General features: G+C 48.5%; 1 protein-coding gene across 3 annotated transcripts in view; it reads left to right on the plus strand.

Moving 5' to 3' along the window:
* The window catches only part of PRICKLE2 (prickle planar cell polarity protein 2), a 104,187-nt gene that overhangs the window by 65,877 nt on the left and 16,107 nt on the right, over positions 1 to 22,203 (plus strand). For all 3 annotated transcript variants that reach the window (XM_066558101.1, XM_066558103.1, XM_066558102.1), the window contains 5 exons: positions 5,524 to 5,707; positions 17,241 to 17,354; positions 19,058 to 19,195; positions 19,852 to 20,055; positions 21,719 to 21,905. In XM_066558101.1, the coding sequence (XP_066414198.1) occupies positions 5,524 to 5,707; positions 17,241 to 17,354; positions 19,058 to 19,195; positions 19,852 to 20,055; positions 21,719 to 21,905 (827 nt within the window). The remainder of the gene's footprint in view (positions 1 to 5,523; positions 5,708 to 17,240; positions 17,355 to 19,057; positions 19,196 to 19,851; positions 20,056 to 21,718; positions 21,906 to 22,203) is intronic.

The raw sequence follows: 22,203 nt of genomic DNA on the forward strand, positions 1-22,203 counted from the left end.
TTGTGGTTGCTCCATGCCTCAGTTTCCCCGTGCTGGAGGAGAACTGCTGGACTCTCCCTGTGGCAGTGAAGGACTGTTAATTTTTCCATTTAGGTAAATATTTGCCCTGCCTGTGGGGTCTGGAAAAAGGTGTCTGTATGGCTGGAGCTCACTTGGGATGGGAAGATGCCTCATTAACTCTCAATTGAGGAGAGCAGATAACAGGCAGGGATATTAAGACACCCTTGTTAAGAGACTGAGGGGTTATAGGAGCTGCCCCAAATCCTGAGCCTCCAGTCCCTTTTCCAAGAGGTCTTGGGGTTTTGTGATTTACTGACTGATGACCCAAAAGCCTTATTGCAGTCAGAATGATGGCAGGATGCTGGAAAGAGATCAGCCTGCCATGTGTGTCTTAAGCCAAGTGAGAAGGGAATTGTCCGTCTGCATTTACACACCCCATCTGAGCAGAGCAGACAATTGCCTTTTGAGGGATTCCAAATCTTGCATGCTAATGTGTGCACAAATGCATGCAAATCCTGTATTAGGGAGCACAGCAGAGGCGTCCATGGCCGTGCAGGGCCATGGCATTCCGGCTGCTCGCTTTGTCTGGAGAGGGAGCTGCTCCCTGACACAGCCCATTTATTTCCATCCCAGAAGAAACAAGTGAGAAGCAGAGATAAGCACCCGCTGGTGGGTGATAAGGGCTGTTTACTGAGTTCCTTCTTTGTCCAGGAGGAATTTTAACATTTCTGCCACAATTTTAAACTCTGCCTTCGTTCCTGCTGTTGCTGGGAGGCATTGGGCTCTGCCCTTTCTCAGAATATTTGTGGATCTGAGCCTGGGCAGGCTTTGCCTTGGTGCTCTTTGCTGTGTTATGTTCTGCATGCCCACCCACTGAACAGGAAGAGAAGAGCCCTGTGGCCAGGAGCTTTTCCTGCAGGCAGGGGTGTGCTGCCTTCAGCATCCTAGGGAGTCCCATCCCAAAAGCCAGACACACAGGCTGTTCCCTGGGAGAGGCCAGCTTACCTGGCTCCTTTGCTGGAGCTACACACTATTGGCAAGGACCCCCTTTGCCTTGGTGACAGGCTGCCCTCCATCTCTCTTCCCTGACTTTTCAGCTCTGTTCATGCTTTCCCAAATTGGAGTCTGCTGGTTTTTCACAGCAGGGAGACCTCATCTCTCTTCAGAAAGCTGGGGTCATGCTCACAGCTCTCTCCAGAGCCTCTTGCACAGCACTAGTGTTTTCAGCATGGTTTGGCTTTTTGTTGGTGCCATTGCTGAGATGAAAGGGCTGCAGGAGGCCACAGAGATGGCAGAGGCTGTGCTTTGCTAACATGGCTGTACAACAAGGGACTGCCTTGTCCCAGAGGCCTCACAGGTCACTTGGCTTCGTGTCAAGATCCACGCAAGTGGACCAAAGCTGGGAGTGTACTTCAGCATCCCAAGCAAGAGGTACTTTGAAGCCATGTTCTGTGCTTGGTTTGTTGGGCTCCTGTTTGCTTCACATTCCCTGTTTTCATTTATAAGAGCAAAGGCCTGGTGTGGGGTGGTGGAACTATTTGCACCTTCCTCCTGTACCAGTGTGTGGGTAGGGATATGATTGGAAGTGGGCTTAGAGCCTCCTCTGAGGAGAGGACGTGCCCACTGTGCCAGGAGCACCATGTAAAAAGCAGCCAATGCAAAATAAAACACATCCATCTTGTAACTTCACTGGCCTTGAGGAGAAGAAATTTTTCAGTCTGTTTCTGAGACATTGCTGCTTTGTACCATGTGAAGTCAATTCAAGACAGGCTCCTTTCCAGCTAAATCTGACACCAGGAAATGTTCTTTTTCTCCTCATTTGCTTCCCGCCGCCCTGGCCCCAGCACAGGACAGCTCTGTGTGCAGCTCTGTGCAGAGCAGCCCTGCCGATGCTCCCCAGCCCGTGCCTCCTGCAGCAGCCTGCCTGCCGCTGGCTCCTGCTTGCCTTTCCTCCCTGTCCACAAGCTACACCAGCTTAAAAGCTCCTTTATTCACCCTCTGTGCTCAAAGCCAGTCATGCTGTCAGCCATCCTTGCTCCGTTGTTTCCTCCCCAGTGCTGGTGATATCTCTGATTCTTCCCTGAGACAAGCTTGCAGACCTGGGATGGGAGCAAGATGGAAAGGCTCATGAATGAAGACGGGATTTCCAGCCAGTGATTGGTGTTAATTTATTCTTGCTAAATAAAACCTGGCTGCCTGCACTCTTCTCAAGTTGTGCAAGGCTGCACAGGCAGCAGAGGTTGTTGTTGCTGAGGCTTTGGTGTTGGTGAGGCTTGGCCAGAGCCAAGGTAATGGGTTTCCCTTTGGAGGAGGTGCCACCCCAAGGCTGCGGCTCCTTGTCCAGGGTGAGGTGTGTGACACACGGATGTGCTGAGCATCTGCTGGCTGTGCTGCACTTCCTGCAGGAGGGACTAAGGAGCTGCTGCTGGCAGGAGCAGCCAGGCAGGCTGCCAGCCATGGCCCTGCTCCTCTCCAACACCCACCAGCTCCCTCTGTGGCACCCACATTGTCACTGTGGTCACTGCAGGCACAGGCGAGCGCTGACACGTGCGTTGTCTCGCTTTGTGCTGCTCTGCTCTGAGTGCAGCAGGGGAAAACGGTTTTTTTTTTTCAATTTCATCTCACATTTGAAATGTACATTCTGATATTAAATTTTTGCTATGGGGAATTATTTTTAATTATGGTGAGCTGGAAGATGATAAAATAAAGTTGAGTAAGTGAGACCTATGTGAAGAAGTCATGGAAACCTGATCATAGAAGTGGAAAGACACTCCTAGGACACTGGGTATTGTTCCCATGAAACAACATATCCTAATGTAAAGAAAATTGTAATTAAAGCTGTTAATCATCTGCTTTTAATGAGCAGGAAAAAGCTGAATATCTCAGAGACAAGGTCTTGAGTTTTGTACAGTTTGCCCAGGGAGGTGGCAGAAACCCCATGCCTGAAGATGGTCAAGTTTTAATGGTGCAAAGTTTTTCTGGCTTGGGGACATCACTACTGAGTAGATAGGCTACCTGTGTTGTTTTCATCCTTTGTTTTTCTGACTAGAGAAGCCACTCCCCAGCCATGCTCACTTGCCTGGGATGGGGCAGGAGGGAGGGGGGTAAACCAGCTTCCTGACCCAGTCCTCAGGCTCCTGGCTGTGTGTGGTGTGAGCTGGGGGGGTGGGAGTGATCTCTGGGGTCTGACTGATCATACATCTCACCGATTCAGTCTTTGACACTGTTATTACAAGTCCTGATTTATTTAATTTATTAAAAGCCAAGATGTCTGATGCTCTCCTGCCATGTCCCATCTCCTGAGGGGGATGTATCTAGAGTGGGAAGGAGGAGGAAGCCTGTGCTCTGGCTTTTCCCCCATCATAATGCTCATGCTCCCACTGGACTGCTGGGTTTGTCCCCCTTTGAAGCACATGATCAATATCCCAAAAGTCAAAATTTGGTTAAGTCCTGAACTGCCTTAGAATAACTTAACTCCAGGACCAAATCTGGGGCTCTATGAATTATCCTTAAAATCTTGTTTCCTATTAAGCTGCTTTTAATTGTATCATGAAATGAGATGGAAGCATCAATGATAGCAGTGATTTTGCTGAGGCAGAGTACCCCTTCCACGGTAGCTGATTAATTAAAATATTCACATGAAATGGTACCTTGGTTATTTTTTAAGGAAACAGCCAGAGGTGATGCCGAGACTCCCCGACTGGACGCAAACCAGACGCTGGAGTGTGTGGGGGTTGCTGTGTGGTTTAGATCTGATGAAAGGCAGGAAATGGGAAAATCTGGCAAATCTCCCTGGCTTGACTTAACGGAGCCTCTTGACTTTTGCTAGAGTGCGTTTTTTGTGCTGTAATGGCCAAATGGAAATTTAGACTTGAAGCTGGATCCGAGCACTGCTATGCTTAGCTGGCTTGTACACAGCAGTGAAAGAGAAGGAAAGGTGTTTAAAAATTCCAGCCCCTGGGTTTAACTATTGCTTCCCTCTGAATTTCTTAGCTTTACTGCAGAGCAGGGAAACCTGCAATAGCAGCTGCATATTTTCCCTTGATTTTGTGTTGTGCCTTCTTATTTCTGAGATGTCTCCCTTCTGCTACCCAAGTGAAACCGTATCTCATTCCTCAGAAGTCAGTGGTGCTTCATTAGTGCAAATTAATTCAGAATCCTGTGTGGTTGCTCTAAAGTAGATACCATTGACCCAGCCTGTGGAAAAGCATTGAGTTTTCAGAAATAGAAGCCAATTTATCAGCATTCCCTTTAACCTCTTTTTCTTTGTCAGGAGACGTTTTCAGCCAGGTTTGTCCTTCGCTGTTACCCTGGTGAAGGGAGTGTGATGATTAGAGGGATGAAACACCTGTCCTGTGAGGAAAGGCTGAGATGGTTGGGATTGTTCAGCCTGGAGAAGAGAAGGCTCTGTGGTGACCTTATCAGCCTTTCAGTACCTGGAGGAGCCTACAGGATTGCTGAAGAGGGACTTTCTACAAGGGCATATAGTGTTAGGACAAGGGGGAATGGATTTAAACTGAGACAAAGTTTAGATTGGATATTAGGGAGGCATTCTTTACTGTGAGAGGGGTGAAGCCCTAGCACAAATTGCCTGGAAAACTTGCAGATGTCCCATCCCTTGAAGTGTTCAAGGCCAGGTGGATGGAGCCCTGAGCAGCCTGGTCTAATGGAAGGTGTCCCTGCCCATGGCAGGGGATGTTGGAACTGAATGACCTTTAAGGTTCCTTTCAACCCAGACCATTCTGTGAGTCTGTACTGTCCTTGCAGCCCTGCAGATAAAAGTTCAGGTTCAAACCTGTGAAGAAAATCTGTTACAGGCCACAAGCTGCAGGAACAGCCCCTCTAAAGGAATGTTAAGAACAGCAGATACTTGCAGTGAATTAATCAAATGGCTGTTGAATTGCAGCCTCTCTGGGCTGTTCTTTCAGCTCTTATGCTTTCCTCCCAGTGCTGCTGAGCTGTGGCATGTGCCACCAAGCCAGGTGGTTAAGATTCCATTGCAGTGTGAGTGTGGGTTTTGTAACCTCCCTTAATTTAATTTAGATTTATATGTTCAGACTATAATCAATTTTTATGCTACTTTAATAAGCAAATTTATGCTATCAGCATGCTAAAGAGACTTGTCATTCACAGCTTCCCAGTCAATCCACCATTTCCCATTTTAGCAAAGTGCTCAGTTGTCCTAAATTCAGTAATGACTCCGCAGTTCTGGCTGGCAAGTCGACCCCCGCCAGGCATGGCCTGTGCCTGTGCTGGCCCCTGGAAATACTTACTCTGTGTGGTGCAGTAAAGGGACAAGCAATTGCATATCCCCAAACACTGGGCAGTCTGACTCAGATGGATTGCCAAGTGTTTTTGCAGTAAATAGGGACTTTTATTTCCTCCTCATAAGAGAGACAAATCCTGTGTTAGAAAATGCCTGAGGATAAGAAAGGGATGAGTTTAGTCTCGATTGGCAGGAATCACTTTCTTACTTAAAGCACTGCTCACCAGGGCTTCTCTTTTTCTCTCCTCACCTTACAGGAAGATCTGCCTTCACTGTAAGTGCTCCCAGGAAGAGCACATTGTAACAGTTATGCCTCTGGAGATGGAGAAGACAGTCACGAAGCTCATGTTTGACTTCCAGAGGAATTCAACTTCTGACGATGACTCAGGCTGTGCTTTGGAGGAGTATGCCTGGGTGCCCCCTGGCCTGAAGCCTGAGCAGGTAATGATGACACCACCCAGCTACCAGAAAATAATTGGGTTTGCGTGTTCTTTTGATAGTTTACCTGATTTTTCTTCTAGGGGTGCAAGCACTTGTTGTGTGTGGTTGTTTCTGAGTGCACTAGAGAGACTTTGCAGGGTCTGAATGCTCAAATGGAACAAAACAGACACGTGATCCTTGCAGGACCTGTGTTTTTCTGGATCTGTGGATGTAATTGGTAATTGAGAGGGGGGAAACAAAATACCTCCAGGATGGGATTTCTTGTGGTTGTGCAAGGGAAAAGACGTATCTAATGTTTCACTGGGAAAGAAGCAATGGGACTCCAGTGTTTCTCAGGGGCTCAGTGCTTGTGCTCTGCCTTCCTGGACTGCTCTTCTCTGTGGTGAGTCCAGGGCAGACAGTCAAAGCTGGTAGATAACTCTGAAAAATGGGCCAAAAGCTTTGTGGTTTGGGTTTTCCAAGCATGATGTTTATGCCTTGCTGGAAGGAATAACTTAAATAAAGCTCAAGTCTCTTGGTGCAGGATTGAGTGGGACGGATTAGACCTCAGTGTGCTCTGTGGAGTGTGCATTGATTCTGCTCCTTCCAGTTTACATGATTCCTTTGATTTTTATGCTGGTCCTTTATATGTTCAAGTCAGAACATCATTTGCAGTGAAGATGGCAAAATGAGCTTAGCCTTGGTAATTGCAGAATGATATGATATGGCAATAATTTTAAACTGTAAGGAGGCTGGAAGGGGGTGGAAAGCTTTCATTCTTGCTGCCATAGTTGCTGTCCTTAAGTACTGTGTTTTCCTGTGCTTTTATTCAGACAGGCTTAGGAATTTCCTGAAATATTTTGGCACCACCCGTAGGCTGTAAATACTATCTGTCTGATTAGAGAAAATCCAGTTGTTTGGTAGCTTGTTTCTTTTTTTTTTTCCTTGTCTTTATAAGCCTTGTTCAGTGCTCTCTTGAAACTCCACAGCACCATGTGTTTCATTTGGTGCCATCCAACCATGCAAATCAGGCAGCAGCCTTATTTTCTGTCACCTTCCTTATGTCAGAAGCTCTCTTTTTGCCTCACAGGAGGTACAAGATGTGGTGTGTGGAGAAATGCAGATGGTTCTGAAGTGGCTCTGCTGGTCCTTCGTGCTGTGGCAAAATGAACTGATGGGTTTGGGGGGTCCCATTGGAGGACCATACCCAAGCTGGTGCCACCTGCTCTCATTGCTGGTTTCTGACCAAGCATGTCAGCAGCTTCTGGAGCTCAAGCTGGCCCATGGTCCTGTAGCTTTGGGTGGAAATACAGGTATTTAGTGACAGGTGGCATCTGACCAGGTAGACATGGTTATGGGCAGTGATTGAAACCCTCTTTCAGCATGGAGGTGACATATTCCAGGAGATCTGTGTGCTTCTTTGATCCTTTAGATGCTCTTTAAATGTGGCATCAGGGAGTTGGGCATGCTCAGGAGGAAAGAGAACTCCTTTAGCTCTACCAGTTGCTACTGACATCTCATGCATTACTCAGGTTAATGTAATTTTAGGTTCTTCCAGCATCTGTTCCTTGCAGAGGTCACGGTGCTCCTCAGTCCAAAAACTTGTTTTCTCAGTACACTCCTCAGTCTGCATCGCTGGGCCTTTAGGCAAATTTGCCACTTCAGTCCTGTCTCTAATCACCATGGAGATAAAGAGCAGCCGTAAGCAGAGGCAGAGACAGGCCCTGAAATCCATCCAGCAGAGGATGGCTCATCTGCCAGCCCTGTCATGACTTTTCACGTGTTAGATGAGCCACTGAGATGACAAAAACGAGATGTGACTCTCCTGGGCTGTGCAGGAGCCACACTGCAGGCCTGGCCTTTGTCCCTGGTGAAGAGCAGCACCCTGAATTTCATGGAATCACAGAAAGGTTGTCCCATGGCTGGGATTGCCCCATAGTGCAGGAGGGGCCATTTACCTCCCATGGGGGTAGGAGATGCCTCTGCAGCAGCTCACTGGGGACGTGTCAGTCTGCAGGCAGATGTGGCTTTTTTGGTCAATGAGTCAGGTGTGTGCACGTGGTGTGGAGCCTCTGCAAGGCTGGTGCCTGCCATGGAACAAGCTGGTGGGCTCTGCCCTGGCTGAGGGTACTGCTGTCAGGCTGGGCTGAAAATAACACATTAACAGGCAGGGAATTTCTCTCTGCCTCCTGCTGTTTCGCTGTTGCATTTTTTTTGGATGTGAAGCAGATTAAATGAAACAACTTTTTCCGCAATATTCTACTTTATTAAAATCTTAGTGCAGTATATGAACTGGGGAGGTAAGTGTTCCCCTGAAAGACTAATGCAATTTTCTTATTTTACTTGGACGACAGCCTCCCTGCCTCACTATTCTTGGGAGACAGCGCTCATGCCTCACTCAACACAGCAATTTACAGGATTTCAGTGGGGAGGAGTTGGCCTGCAAACATGACATTGTTTTTTGGCAGTGTCCAAAGGTCATTTCAGTATTTGAAGAGTCCCTTCAATCCAAAGCTTAAATTACTGTCATCTAGAGGGAAATAGACTCAAGCCTATAAGGTCTCACTGTACTCCTGGACACTAACTCAGGCCTCAGCTGCTCTGTGAGACATGTCATAGTGAAAATCATGTTGGGTACTCTCAATGCCCAATACTGAAGACAAAAAAAGCATTGGTCCAATGTTCACAGATACTGATCCAAACATTGTAATGAGGAGTGGAGCTTGAAGTTATCCCTTATATTATGGCTCATCAGTGTGTGAGACTAAAAAGTCTTAGAGTGTGTAAGGCTAAAAAGGGCTTTACTCAAAAGCCATAAATGAAATATATTTCTAAATATAACACAGGGATTAGGATAGTAATTTAAAAATTGATAGCACCCCTCCATAAGGTATGATGAAAATTTTTCTGGTAAACTAACTAAAATGTATGACATGTCTGCTCAAGAAAGAGGGGTGTAAACTGGAAGGACACTGGAAATGTTATTTCATTGGGGAGCCTACAAGAGCTTGGTTTGTCCAGCCTTGCAAATTGTTCATTAGGATTGTTCTTTGCCCTGTTCGTTAGAGGGGGCAGAGCAGTTACCCAAGCTCCAACTTTAGCCCAAGAACACCCAAGACATAAACTGTCTCCAAATGCATTCAGGCAGGAAATTGGAAGAGGTTTGAGACCATCAGGGGTGTAAGGCTCAGCAACAACCTGCCAGCCAGGAAAGTGACAGGTAAAAACCCAGGACTGAGCTCCATAAATCACAATGTGATAAGGAAACAGAGTTTCTTGTAGTAGCAATCAGCTACACAGGATGGCCAGGAGGCTTCTGTGGGGTCTAATCCACATTGAATCCAATCCACTTGGATTGGATTCAATGAGAAGTTGTCTTATGGCAGAAGAGGGACTTCCCTTCTGGAAGATAGGGATGCAGATGGGAATGGCAGAGATGGCTGTACAGAAGCAGGGACATGGGCTTTGTGAAATGCTCTTTTTTTCTGCCTTGCAGTTCAATGGTTGGATAAAGAAATCAGTGTCAAAGTCTTGAAATGGGCAAACACCTTTAGAAGTGTGTCCTCAGCAAAGCAAAATCCCAGGCTGAGCATGGCTGCAGAGACAGAGGAAGACATCTTTGGGAGCCAGTTTGTCTGCTGGGGCTGGCAGTGTGACAGCTGATCCTCCTTGCACTGACATAACTTTGAGGGCAGATGCTTGAAAATAAGTCCTTCTGTGATGTGTTTTTCTCATTTTTAGGCAGGGCATGTGTAAATACATGTGAATGTGCAGCCTTGAATTCCTTGGGCCTGTGGTTTGGAGAAATCCAAAGGGGTTATAACATGCCACTTTGAATTTCTGAATACAAGGGATTTTTTAGGATTTCTATCTTTATTGTGTCTCAGTATTAGGAGCAGCTGGTTATGGGCAGAAATTTCCAATTAAACAAAAGATGGAGCTCTACTTCAGCCTTGCTGTGGCTTTTTTGTATGGCTCTGGCATGCCAACATCTGAGAACCTTGCATGTGCTGTAAGAACTTAATTCCCTCTTGTTGTCAACACAGTTGCTCTGGTTGAGTCCCTTAAAAAGTTATGAAAATCTCATCTGAGCTAAAATTAGCAGCATGAAGGTTCAGGGGACCATTTTTCTCTAAGGCAGCCGTTAGAGCTTGGACCTGAAGAGCTTTGCAGTGGTGTGAAACTTGTAGCTGTCACAGGGAATTTATCCAGGGGCTAGAATATGTGTTAATCCTTCTTCTGGATATTTTGAAAGACCTGTTGCAAGGGCTCGAGTTATAAAACCTTCAAGTTTCATCAGTTGCTGTTCAGGTCACAAAGTGAGGAAAGGAGAACAGAGATGAACCTACACTGAACATGCATTTACACCTTACATAAAGATTTTCACCATTCTGGTGAGGCAGATGGTACATTATCTGGGCCAGGCATCCCTGGGGGACGTGTGTCTCACTTGTGCCTGTGTGTCACGGTCATTGTATCATCTTGTCCTTTCTTGAGACTCCTGAGTTCAGCAAACTGTTTCACTCCTCAAGAGACTGAAGGCTTGCATGGGGCAAGGAAGGAGTAAAACAAACCAAAGCGACCCAAACCTGTGTAGTAGTGGGAAGCAGACAAGCTGATTTACAACCTGGTAGAGGAAGGACAAAAGGCCCATGAAGAGCTCTTCCTTGCTGGTAGATCCTGGGAGCAGAGCAGCATGGATGGAAAGTGAGGGCCCTGAGGAGAAGCTGTTCCTGGTGTACCCTGCTCCCAGGAGCTGCAGCTGCCTCTCATTCTGCCCGCTTACACATGTGCACGCTGGAGTGTTTTACCCAAAAGCTGCCTTTCAGCACGTTTTGAAAAGCTCTCCAGTTTCACTTTGAGGTAGGGTAAGTCCATCACCTCCCCGGTGAACTCTCTCAGTATCTAAATAGCCCGGCAGTTAGCGGCTCTTATTTCAAGGCTGGAGCTGTCTAAATCCAGCCTCCAGGCATCGGACTGTGCCGAATGCTTCCCAGCTGCTGGATGGAGCAGCAGTCCTGCACACGGAATGCTTTGCTTTTTCTGCCTGTGATGCCAGTGCTGCATGACTTGGGGGCAGCTGGAGTGGGGTAGGAGGTCCTGGAGCTGCTCCCCTGACCTGGAACAGAGTGGATGAAGTGTGAGCACATCCCATGCTGCAGAAGAGCCCATGGCAAAACTGTGTCTGGACATTTGCTCCATTTCTGTATCCTGGGGTGTTACCCTGATCGTGGTGAGCCAATGGAAGCTGTCTAAATTACTTAATCCTTGAACAATCTTATTACCAGGGAAGGAATCAGCTACTCTTGGTGGGTCACAGAAACGAAACCACTTGCCTGACATGGTTTGCTCGATTCTGAAATTTGAAGAATATGTGTGGAGGTCAGCAGAGGTGAGAGGCAGGGGAGGAGCAGGGAGTGGAAAAGGAAACTGAAAAACCCTGGACTACCCAACAGAAACTTCTCCTGGAGCTTTATTCCAGTGTGCAATTACAGCTTTTCTGAGTTGCAGTGTTACACAAGTGTGCTACCCCGTGCCTTAGAAATCCAAGAGCATGTTATGTGGCATGCCCAGGGGAATGATCAGTGATGATCAATGCAGAAGATGATCATTATCATTCCTGGTCCTCCAGGGGACCCTGAGCCCTGCATGGACCTCGCAGCATAGACCGCTCTTGATGCTGTTGAAAGCACTGATCTGGCTCTTTTTAATCCAAATTCAATTTCTGCTTTAAAAAAAAAAAAAAGAAAAACCATGTCATAGGCTTTCACAAGTCTAAAACGTGCGGACGTAGAGCCTTCATTCAAACGTTCCTCTTTGATGGCAGCAGGAAGCGGCGCTTCCGAGGGATCTCTTGCAGGGAGAGCTGCTCCAGAGGCTTGGCAGGGATGGATGTCGTTCTGACTGGGAGCAGCAGCGCTCTGACGCCTCAGCTGCCGTGGGAGAGGAGCGTGCGGAAAGCCGCAGAGCGTGCCAGAGCAAATAGCACTTAGAGAAATGATTTTTCCTTTGTTCCCTGCCTTTGTCCCTCTGCCTTAGGAGCGGGTTTCCAAGAGCAGGCGCGCAGCGTTGCGGGATGCCGGACTGCCCGGCGCCAGGAGTGCATCTGCCCCCTCTGCTGTGTGATGGACACTCTCAGTCTGGGAGGGACACAGGCCTGCTCCCAGCTGGGGCTCTGGGCTCTCAGGGGACACTGCATCCCTCCAGGGTGCCTGCCTGCCTGCCTGCATCCCCACGCTTGGCAGAGCCAGCCAGCAGTTCCCACTCTTCAGAGCATCTGGCCCTGCTGTAAGGATTGTTTTGCTTCAAAAAAATAAATCAGTGCTTTGTATCTTAATGGCCTTGGAAAAGGAGGACGTGCCAGACTCAGGCCAAAGCACACTGAACCCGTTTTCCAGGCTCACACGTGCTGTCATCTGTGGAGCTCGTGTGTGAGTCAACGTGTACAAACACTTGCAGTGTTTCACAGACATATTGGGAAGGTTATTTGCATGTGGTTTGTTTGGGATTTTTTCCCCTTGCTTTTCCAAGGGAGGCCAGCAGAAATGAGAGACATACAAAGGCATCAGGTTTGTTTCTCTGTCAATTTTAAGTGCTCAGTGTAAAGGGTCATTAAAGCCTGGCGTGTGCTGTTCAGAAGCTGGCACTGGGGAGGAGCAGGCAAGCCACAGGAGCAGCCCTGCTCGCCCAGGCCAGCACAGGCTTGTCAGAGCCACTGTTTGCCTTCCTCCCTCAGCAGCCAAGTCCCGTGGGAGTTTGCACGCAGCAGTGAGCCAGGAGAAGGGGCCACAATGAAGCACACACACATCAATGTGCCACCAGCTCCCTGTGCTGCCACGGGACATCCCAAGCTGTCATGGAATGGGCTGCCAGGGCTGTGGTACCCTGGCACGTTCCCAGGGGAAATGATGCTGTGCTGGACATGGTGGGGACACTGGGGAATGCTGTGTTTTCAACAGACTCCACTGTGTGCGATGCTTTACTGCACTGTGCCTGAGTGCTGGCTGACTCACCAAGGTCCCCTTCTTGGGGACATCCGCGCTCAGCCACCCTACTGTGCACAGGCCAGCACGTCCTGCCCTCACAGGGCTCTTTGCAAAAGCCTTGCAGTTGCTTTTGCAGTTGGTTTGGTTTCAGGAGAGCCAGGCAGGATTGCCCAGCTGGAGCTGTGAGGGCTGAGCAAGTCAGCACCCGTGCCAGGACACCGTGAGCTCCTTTGTAGTCCATCCCAGCCATCGAGTCATCCCAAACAGCCCGGTTTGGTGGGTGCTTTGGGAGGGGGGTTGTGCTCAGGGCGAGTACAACCAAATGCTACTTCCCAACAGCAATTTGTGGCGTAAGAAATATGATATTTCCCCTCCACCTCCTTTAATTCATTGATCAAAGAGATCCTTCACCAATAGCTTGAATTTACAGGATGTTTGCAAACTTTTCCTTCTAGGAGGTGTAAGGCTTTGCTCACAGATACGCTCATGTGGGTTTTGTCTTTGGTCACCCTGGGACCATCAGGGCAAGCTGTAGTCCTGCCTTTATTTAGCAGGGCCAGGGTAGGTTTGTAAACTGTCAGAGTTAAACTGGAAACATACTCCAAACCTAAGAAGACCACAGAGCACAAAGGCATTTGTAAACTAATGTAATTACTCTCTTCAGTGCCTTTGAATAAAGTTGGCTCCAGTTTAAAGGCTTTTTCCTGCCCTGTTTTTACATTATGTTCTTTCCTTTCTCCTGGTTTGTGACTTTTTTAATTTCTACCTTCCCCTCCTCCCTTTTAGCATCAAGCAGCTGTTAAATTTCCAAGATGTATGTCGGTTTTTGTTAGCAAAACTTGGTGTTTGGACATTTTCCTTATAAAGGTGAGAATAACACCCTGAGAATCTGTTGTGCCAGGTTCTGGTAGCATGGAGCCTGTCCAAGTGGGACTTCCCTGGGGCAGGATGAAGCTTGCCCAGCCCCTCAGTATCCCTTGGTACCTAGCACCCACAGCTGTCCCTGTGTCCAGTGCACTGGCCAGACCATGCTCATGGCATCTGCAACCTTGAGATGTTGTGTGAAGCTTTATTTTAACTCAGTGTGATGTTTTCCAGTCTCTTTTGGGATTTCTCTCATGCAGATGTGAGCAGAAGTCAGTGAAGTGAGACAAGTGGGAAAACTGAGGATAAAAGCTAGTCCAGCCCCACAAGGGCCTCCTGTGTGTTAATGATGTTTGTTGGGATAACCACGGGCAGAACAGATCTGTTGTGAGGGGAAATAGGAGGATGCAGAGCTGCTGGGTTGTACAGCAGAAGTATTTAATAATAAAACAGTTACAGATACTGCATGGTTTAGAGAGGAAATGTTAACTCTCTGGGGTCATTGCCCACACTGTTATCCTTATCTGGGTGCAACTCCTGTTGCAGAGCCCGTAAGGGCAGTGAGGAGCCATCAGCAGGCACATGGGGGGTCTGGCCCTGGCCCTGCAAGGCTCACCAGCTACAAGGCTTGTGCATGCTGCAACACAGAACTGGATGGAGGAGGAGTTACTTGAGCATAAAACAGTGACCTTTTGTACAAAAGCAAAGTGCAGAGTGAGCAGTTTTAGTTTCCCAGCAAGTTAACACTTTCTGTAGGCTTTTTCCCTGAAAAACCAGGTTGATCTAAGAATCCCCTTTTCCTTCTTTATTTTTGAGCATCACAGAGGCCTGTGCCAGCCCAGCTGCTCCCATGCCAGGTCAGCAATGCTGTCAGCAGCCAGCTGGGCACAGAGGCAGGAACACTGGCAGCCTGTGACCCTGTCCCTCCCTTGGGTCTCCCATCCAAGGAGCTGGGTTCATGCCATGGGAACAGGTGATGGATGAGAGAGTGTAATATGCACAGGCATGGCCTGATGTCAGCCTGGGCAAGGGGTGGCCTTCTGCTCTTCATCCACCCCCTGGGTGGATCTTTGGGATAGAAGTGATGTCCCAGGTGAAAGGATCTGTGTGTCCCTTTGGTTCAAGTTTTTCCCCAGAAGAGGATGGTGGCTGCAGAAGGGAATGGTGGCTCCAGAAGGGGATGGTGGCTGCAGAAAGTTGTTGGCAGGCATAAGGATTTTCTCCCTATGAGATGTTCCACAGGTACTGGACAAGGATTGGCAGCTGCCTCTGCTCCATCCTCTCCATGAGCACTCCTCTAGAAGGTCCCTGTGGCTGATGCAGATCCAAAGCAAACCCTTTCAGGTTATTTCAGGCAACAGAACACAGGTTGGAGCCTGTTGTATTTATTTTGTTTTGCTTCTCAAACCAAATTGCCCATCCCTGCCAAGCTATGTTGCTGGTGTGATGGGAACCAGTTCCTGCAGTCCTGCTGGGAGTAAATGGAAAACTTCCCAGCGGAAGCAGGAGCAGAGCTGGGCACGTACATCCTGCTGGATTGTGCTCCAGGAATGCAGCACCCAGGCAGCTGAAGGAAGAGCTCCCATCCTTGTTTTTTGCCCAGGGTGAGCGTCTTGGGGCTCGTTGCTGTAGTAGTTTGGCAGCTCTTCAAAAAAAAAGTAATTTATGGTCTCCACCAACTTCAAGGATTGGGTGGGCAAAAAAAACTTCATTGCAAGAAATCAAAACACAAGCTAACCAATGTGAGCACAGGGCACAGTGAACAGCCTCTCTGCACGTGGGGGATTTGGCAGCAGAAGCCACAGGGGTGTGTGCTGGCTGGGCACACACAGCGTGACTGTGTGGAAGCCTGGCAGCCCAGGAAAGGGTCTGCTGGGGCATTGCTGGGGGATTTTCAACTGCAAACTCTGCTGCAGACTTGCGGCGTGAACTTAGGGAGCTTATTTAACACCATGATGCTGCAATTAGGCCTTTGCAATGTGTATATTTGCTACCTTGGATAGCACGTCATAAGAATTTTAGTGTTTTTAATGTGCTTTGATGTTCCTGGATGAAGGATGCTCTATAAATGCAAAGTAAGTATTCTAATGTATGTAGTTTGTTTTCTTTTTAACATAACAAAATACTTTGCAGCCATTCTTTCTTTGTCAGTTTCCATAGCTGGTGGGTCTGTTTCTGCTGTGCCTTAGCAAAACAAATTTAGGGTTTTGCAGTGGAATATGCTCAGCATGTTCCTGAGCTTTACGACACAAGCAGTTCCCTTGTCATCAGCACTGCAGACCTGCGTGTGGAAATCTGCTAAAATCTCCCTTTCTGGAAAACCTGATGATGGGGAAAGGTGGATGGTGACATCGGTTTGGGAGGAACCATAAATTGAGAAAACCACTGGAGCAGCTCTTGCTCTCAGGTAGTTCTGAATGAGAGCAGGGAGTGAGATGAATGCAGAGCAATTATTCCTGAATAAAGCTAGGTTTGGATAGTTATTCTGGAATAAAAGGATATTTCTTTCTGTAGAAGGTAATTGCATGTGAGCCACCCCCATCAGCCTGTGAGCCCATGGGTGAGCTCCCCTGGCAGCCAGCCCTGTGTGACCAGCCCGTGTCCCCCTTCCTCCCAGTGACCCACAGCACCCCCCTGTCATTTGCAGATGCTGTGGGGCTGTGCAGGCAGAGGGGGCTTCTCTGGAGAGAGCTGGCCTAGGTGGTGCTTTCTAGGCCAAAGTCCAAAGCATACAGTGAGGGAAAAAGCTGATCAGAAACCATGGCAAAGGAAGTGTTATTTGGGAAAAGCCCTGTGAAAGCTGCAGGCAGTGCAGCCACTCCAAAATGAATTGCTGATAGCTGAGGGAGCATCTCGGGGCTAATCCCACCATGGCAAAGGCAGAAAGCTGTGTGCACTGGGAGAATAGCCTGCATCTCTCCAGCCAGGAGCAGATTTACGGAAGCCAACCAGCTTTCTGCTTCTGCCCAACCATCCAGAGACATCTGGGGCTGCAGCAAATCCCAGTCCCAGCTGAGCTTACCTTTACCTTCTCCTGGTTCTTCCCAAGCTGTTCAACATCACTGTGGCCATTTCAGAGTGGCTCCTCAGCCAGCAAGTCCCCTCCCGGTGCTGGCCCGGCCCTTGAGTGCACATCCCAGGTGTGGCAGTCGGAGCAGAGATGCTGGGGTTCAGGGTGTGCTTCCTCTCCGGGCTGCACTGCGCTCCCAGCGTCGGGCACGCCGTTCCTCAGCCTTTTTAATAGCTGATTTTAATTACACGCTCTGAGACGAAAGAGAAAAACTGAGCCTTCCAACAGATTTTATCTGCTGTTTATTTCCACAAATTGCTGCAGAAAAAAGCCCGGAGGGGTTTGATGGAGGTGGAGGCTGAGATAGCCGGCAACACGGAGACTGCTGGGGCGCAGCCTTCTTAACCTCCCTGCCGAGGCAGGTGCCGACACATCCCCACAGCCGGCGCAATGCTCACGCTATGGAGGCTGACAGAGCAAACGGTAACGTGCCCACCTCGCCGGGGCTGCCACCCCTCTGCCTTGGAGGACAAAAGAAAACAAACCCAGAGCAGCTCCTGGCAGCGTTTCCTTGCTCAGAATCTTGGGGAAGACCCAGCGCTTGCTGCCTCAGGGGGTGGCTGCTGGCCGGGCACAGGGGCATGGGCTCGGCCAGGGAACCCCACTGACAGGAGCCCCCTCTTTTGTTCCCTAGGTGCACCAGTACTACAGCTGCCTGCCCGAGGACAAGGTTCCCTATGTCAACAGCCCGGGAGAAAAATCTCGCATAAAGCAGCTTCTTCACCAGCTGCCGCCACATGACAATGAGGTCAGTATCCAGAAAATGTGCTTGGACATCAGCAGGGCTGCGGGTGGGGAGTGGGTGCTCCTCCTGGGGTTGCTTGTGTGAAGCGTGGCTTTCCTTTCTCAACTCCTTTTGCTTTTCAGGGGGATATACTTGAATTTCAGTCATGTTGCTGTTTAAGTTGCTGTATTTGCTTCCTGCTTTGATTGTTGGAGTGGGGAGTTGTTTGTTTCAAAAGTTAAAATTTTTTTAAGTCATCTTTCCTCAGTTGTCTGAAAGAAAAGCATTTCCTCAGCCCTTGGAGGCCAAGGCTCCGTTAAAAGTGGCTTGGAATGCTGTTGAGATTATCTAGAGACAGATCCAAAGTTGCAAAAGCCTTTTCCCAGGTGCTGCTTCCGACTCACCTTGGAGTGGGAGTGAGTGTGCTAAGGAGGGGCTTTCTGGGCTGAGCCTCATGAGCTGGGAGAGCCTGCAAGGCCACAGGTTGAGTCAAAACCAGTCAGAGCAAAATAAACCTTCTTACGTCTCGCAGGAATGATGTGAGGCAGCAAAAAGGGTCTGGTCTTTGACGTCCTGATCTCACCAGTGAGAACACTGGCTTTTGGTAACCCGCAAAATTTCCCTGTGTAAACAAAAAAAATTATTTTCATGCTAGTTTCTGAAGAAGCAGCTCTGGGAAATACATGCAGGTAACTTGTTTGATCTCAGTCAGATTTTAACAACTTTGCCTGCGTGTGGCTGGGTGCCATGGGCACAGCACTGTCAGCATGGGGGGAGCTCCAGGCACAAAGGGATTTCTTCCTGTACACCCTTGGGTCCCAACCTGCCTGCCTCCTTCCCTGGCAGCTGCTGGAAACCCACAGCCTCTGACAGCCAAAAAACATAAGAATAAATACACACAAATGCTGCTACTGCAGCCTCTTTTCCTGCAAGTTGGACTTGCAGGTCTGTGTGTATTTTCTGCAAATTGGCAGATTTTGCATCCAGTTTCCCTTCGTGCTCAGTTTTGCTCCTTTTAACATTGTGTTGCTGGTTGCTCATGTGAATAACGCTGCTCAGCTCCATGAGCCTGCTCTCCCAAATAACGGAGGGTGGATTGGGCACTGGTGCTACATTTGACCTCCCTGGCTCTTTAGTTGTATTCCCCATTGAAATGCAACCAGCCAAGAGCTAAGCCTGCAGGATGGAAATAGCCAGTAAAACCTCAGAGTTTTATAAGCTTCAGGGAAATTGCATCATTCATTGTTTATATCCTTTTATTTTACTTATTTCCTTATTACCTCGCAATGCAGAGGTTTTGCAAATGAGCAGGCTTGATCCTGTGCTGGAAAAATAGTTCACAAGTCACTGGAACTCTGTGTTTTGTGCAAAGAAAAGGGTCTGTGCTCTAGAAATGCTAGTGGAATGTTATGAAGACCTCTGCCACAGGAGGCTGATGGAGAAAGCAGGAAAACCCATCAGTCCAGTTGCTGGTCTTGGTGGGTCTCTGAGAACCCAACTTTTAAGACTTTTCTACAAATTGAGTGCTCAAAGAGCAACAATCCTCCTGCCCTTTTTTCTCATCTCAACCTCTTGAAATTCTGACCAAACCCCAGCTACCTGAAGCCCATTGTTTCTCCAGCCTCCCCACAGCCAAGGGCAGAGGTTTGCAGTGCCCATGGAATGGTGCCTCACTGAGTGGCGAGCCAGGGACACCCCAGGCACTGAGCATCATTTGTGTTTTTTAGGTTCGCTATTGCAACTCATTGGATGAGGAGGAGAAGAGGGAGCTCAAACTCTTCAGCAACCAGAGGAAGAGGGAAAATTTAGGGAGAGGCAATGTTCGGCCATTCCCTGTAACCATGACAGGAGCCATCTGTGAGCAGGTGGGTAGTGGCTGATGAACTGGTACCTGCATCACCAAGTTAAGTGAAATATGTCTCCTCTGAAGACAGGCTGAGAGAGCTGGGGCTGTTCACCCTGGAGAAGAGAAGGTTCTGGGGTGCTTTAAAAACCTCTCTAGTACCTAAAGGGACTACATGAGAGCTGAACAGGGACTTTTTACAAGGGCATATATTGATAGAGGGAATGGCTTTAAACTGACAGAGGGCATGTTTAGTTTAGATATTAGAAAGAAATCCTTTCCTTGAGAGTGTTGAGGCACTGGCACAGGTTGCCTAGGGAAGTTGAGGCTACTTCATCCCTGAGAGTGTTCAGGCCAGATTAGATGAGGCTTTGAGGAACCTGGTGTGGTAGAAGGTGAGCCTGCCCATGGCAGGAGGATTGGAATTGGTTGATCTTCAGGTTCCTTCCAAGTCACACCATTCCATGATTTAATGACACTCACGAAACAAGCACCTGCCTGTGGCCCTGCCAGGTGTGAGTGCTGGGGTCTGTCAGGGCACCTTTCATGATACTTGACATGAACTTGTGAATTCATCTCCTGGCATTATGCAGGGCAGTGACTGTGAGAGCACCTGTTGGTGATGGGTGGCAGTGGGGTCACCCACACTCCTCCATTAATCCCTGGCTTTTCTGACAGTGCGGTGGCCAGATCAATGGAGGGGACATGGCTGTCTTCGCCTCACGAGCGGGACACGGTGTCTGCTGGCATCCTCCCTGCTTCATCTGCAGTGTCTGCAACGAGCTGCTGGTTGACCTGATCTACTTCTACCAGGATGGGAAGATCTACTGTGGCAGGCACCACGCCGAATGCCTCAAGCCCCGCTGTGCTGCATGTGATGAGGTAAGAGACAGCATCTGCCTTGAGTGCTGCTGCCCGCTGAGGTGGAACAGAAGGGTTGGGTGGCATCTCCCCTCCATCCCTGACTTTTTCATGGAGGCATACACACCAAACTGATGGCATGGCTTTGCCAAGGGTTTGAGCAAGCTTTTCCTGAGGTTTCAAATATTCTTCGTTTCAGTCTGCCTAGAACTGTTATGAGTTAGGGCCTCATCTACACACAGGAAGCTGGGGAGGTTTCCATGACTGTTTCCAGTAGAGGCACAGCCCCCTCTCTTTGTGATTTTAGCCCAGCTGGGTGTGGTGATCTTCCCTTCTCCTCCATTTCCCCTGAAGAAGCCCCTGGTGGGATGAGTGCTGTATTTCTTACAAGTCAGTCATGTCTGAGTACACGCCGAGCTGAAATAGGCTTTGAGAGAGGCGATTAACAGGCTACAGGAAGCTGAACAAATAGAATACAAAACTGAGATAGAAAACCATACAGAGTCGCCTCTGAGCACTTCTCAAGTGTCAATCTCTGTTTAAAAGGCTGGTGAAGGAAATTGCTCTGGTTTTTGAAGTTATGAAAACCATAGTGTGGAAAACCGTATGTTCTATAAAATACCACGTCCCATCCTTGTAAGCATGTAATAGTAAATATCCAAGGCTATATGCACTTCAAATATAAAGAGCATTGATGTATGTGTCCAATTAAATTTGTAGTGTTACCAATGAAAGACAACCCTAACCATTCAACTGGTTCTATTTTTTTGTAGCTTAGGCTGGGTAATTTTTTTCATGTATTTTTTATCCCTGCAAATTCTCGTTTAATTCTTTCATTCAGCTCATTTTTCAGCATGTTTTTCTTCCCCTAAAACATCAATTACTAATTGTGAGAAACAATAATTCGGGGGTAGGAGGATCTGCAAGGGAAAAGCTTTTGGTGTACCCTGTGCCAGCACAGAGAAACAGGGAGCAGATCTGAGGCTGCTGGCTCCCTTGGCTTTGTAAGTTGAGAATGGGTGGGGATGAGAAGAAGCCACAGCAAGAAAGCATCTGCTGAAGACACTTTATATGGCTGCTTCTCCAACTCATCCTTAACAGCACTCTGTGCCTCAGTTTCCCCACTGGTACAATGACTGCAATCACCTTTATAGACACCCAGGCTGGGGTAGCAGCAAGATGAGGAGCCAAGGTAGCTCCATCTTTTCTCCTCTAGAGAGCTGCCACTTTTCCTTGTGTTTTTGCTCTTCCTTTGTGGTCAGGTCCCTGTTTCAGAGATGAGTAAATGTGTTCCAGTAAGCAGCTGTTCTGTTCTTCAGAAGTCCAGCAGATCGATAGGTTGTATATAAGTGTGTTTATTACCCTGATCGACCCCTCTGTTTGATGGGTGAGCTCACGAGCACATCACTGCAGCTCTGCCTTAACACTTTGTAGTCTGGGCACTAACACGCTTCGGAGGAATTTGCATTTTAATGGATTTTCCTAAGAAATGATGGGTGCCCCTGCCGCAAACCAAACTATGGGAGTTTCTCATGCAGGACTGGAGGAGTAAGCTGTAAAATTTAGAGGGTGCATCAACAAAGAGGCCCAGCTGTCATGCAGGGCAGGAGACACAAAGGTTGGTGTCTGCATCCCAGGTCCCTTTTCTGACCATCTCCTCTCCACGCTTGTGTTTCCTCCCCAGATCATTTTTGCTGATGAGTGCACCGAGGCCGAGGGGCGGCACTGGCACATGAAGCATTTCTGCTGCTTCGAGTGCGAGACGGTGCTGGGCGGGCAGCGCTACATCATGAAGGATGGGAGGCCCTACTGCTGCAGCTGCTTCGAGTCCCTGTACGCCGAGTACTGCGACACCTGCGCCCAGCACATCGGTACGGGCAGGGGGCACGGCCCACGGGGCTCACAGGAGCTTTTGGATTACATCCTTGACAGCACCGTGGGGCTGTGGGCAGGACTGTGTCACTCTTGTGCACAATAACACAGGATAACACAGGAACAGGCAGGAGGCAGTGTTGTAGAAAGTGCAGAAAAGGCTTAATTCAAGAGAACCATGCGATTTTTATAGTGATACGATAGATTCTATTGGATTGGCTAACTAACAAAAACATCTTCCTCATGCACCATCCTTGAGAAGAGCAGAAAGACGAAGTAGAAAAACACCACCTGCAG

This window comes from Molothrus aeneus, chromosome 12, assembly GCF_037042795.1.
Source record: "Molothrus aeneus isolate 106 chromosome 12, BPBGC_Maene_1.0, whole genome shotgun sequence".
Taxonomy (NCBI): domain Eukaryota; kingdom Metazoa; phylum Chordata; class Aves; order Passeriformes; family Icteridae; genus Molothrus; species Molothrus aeneus.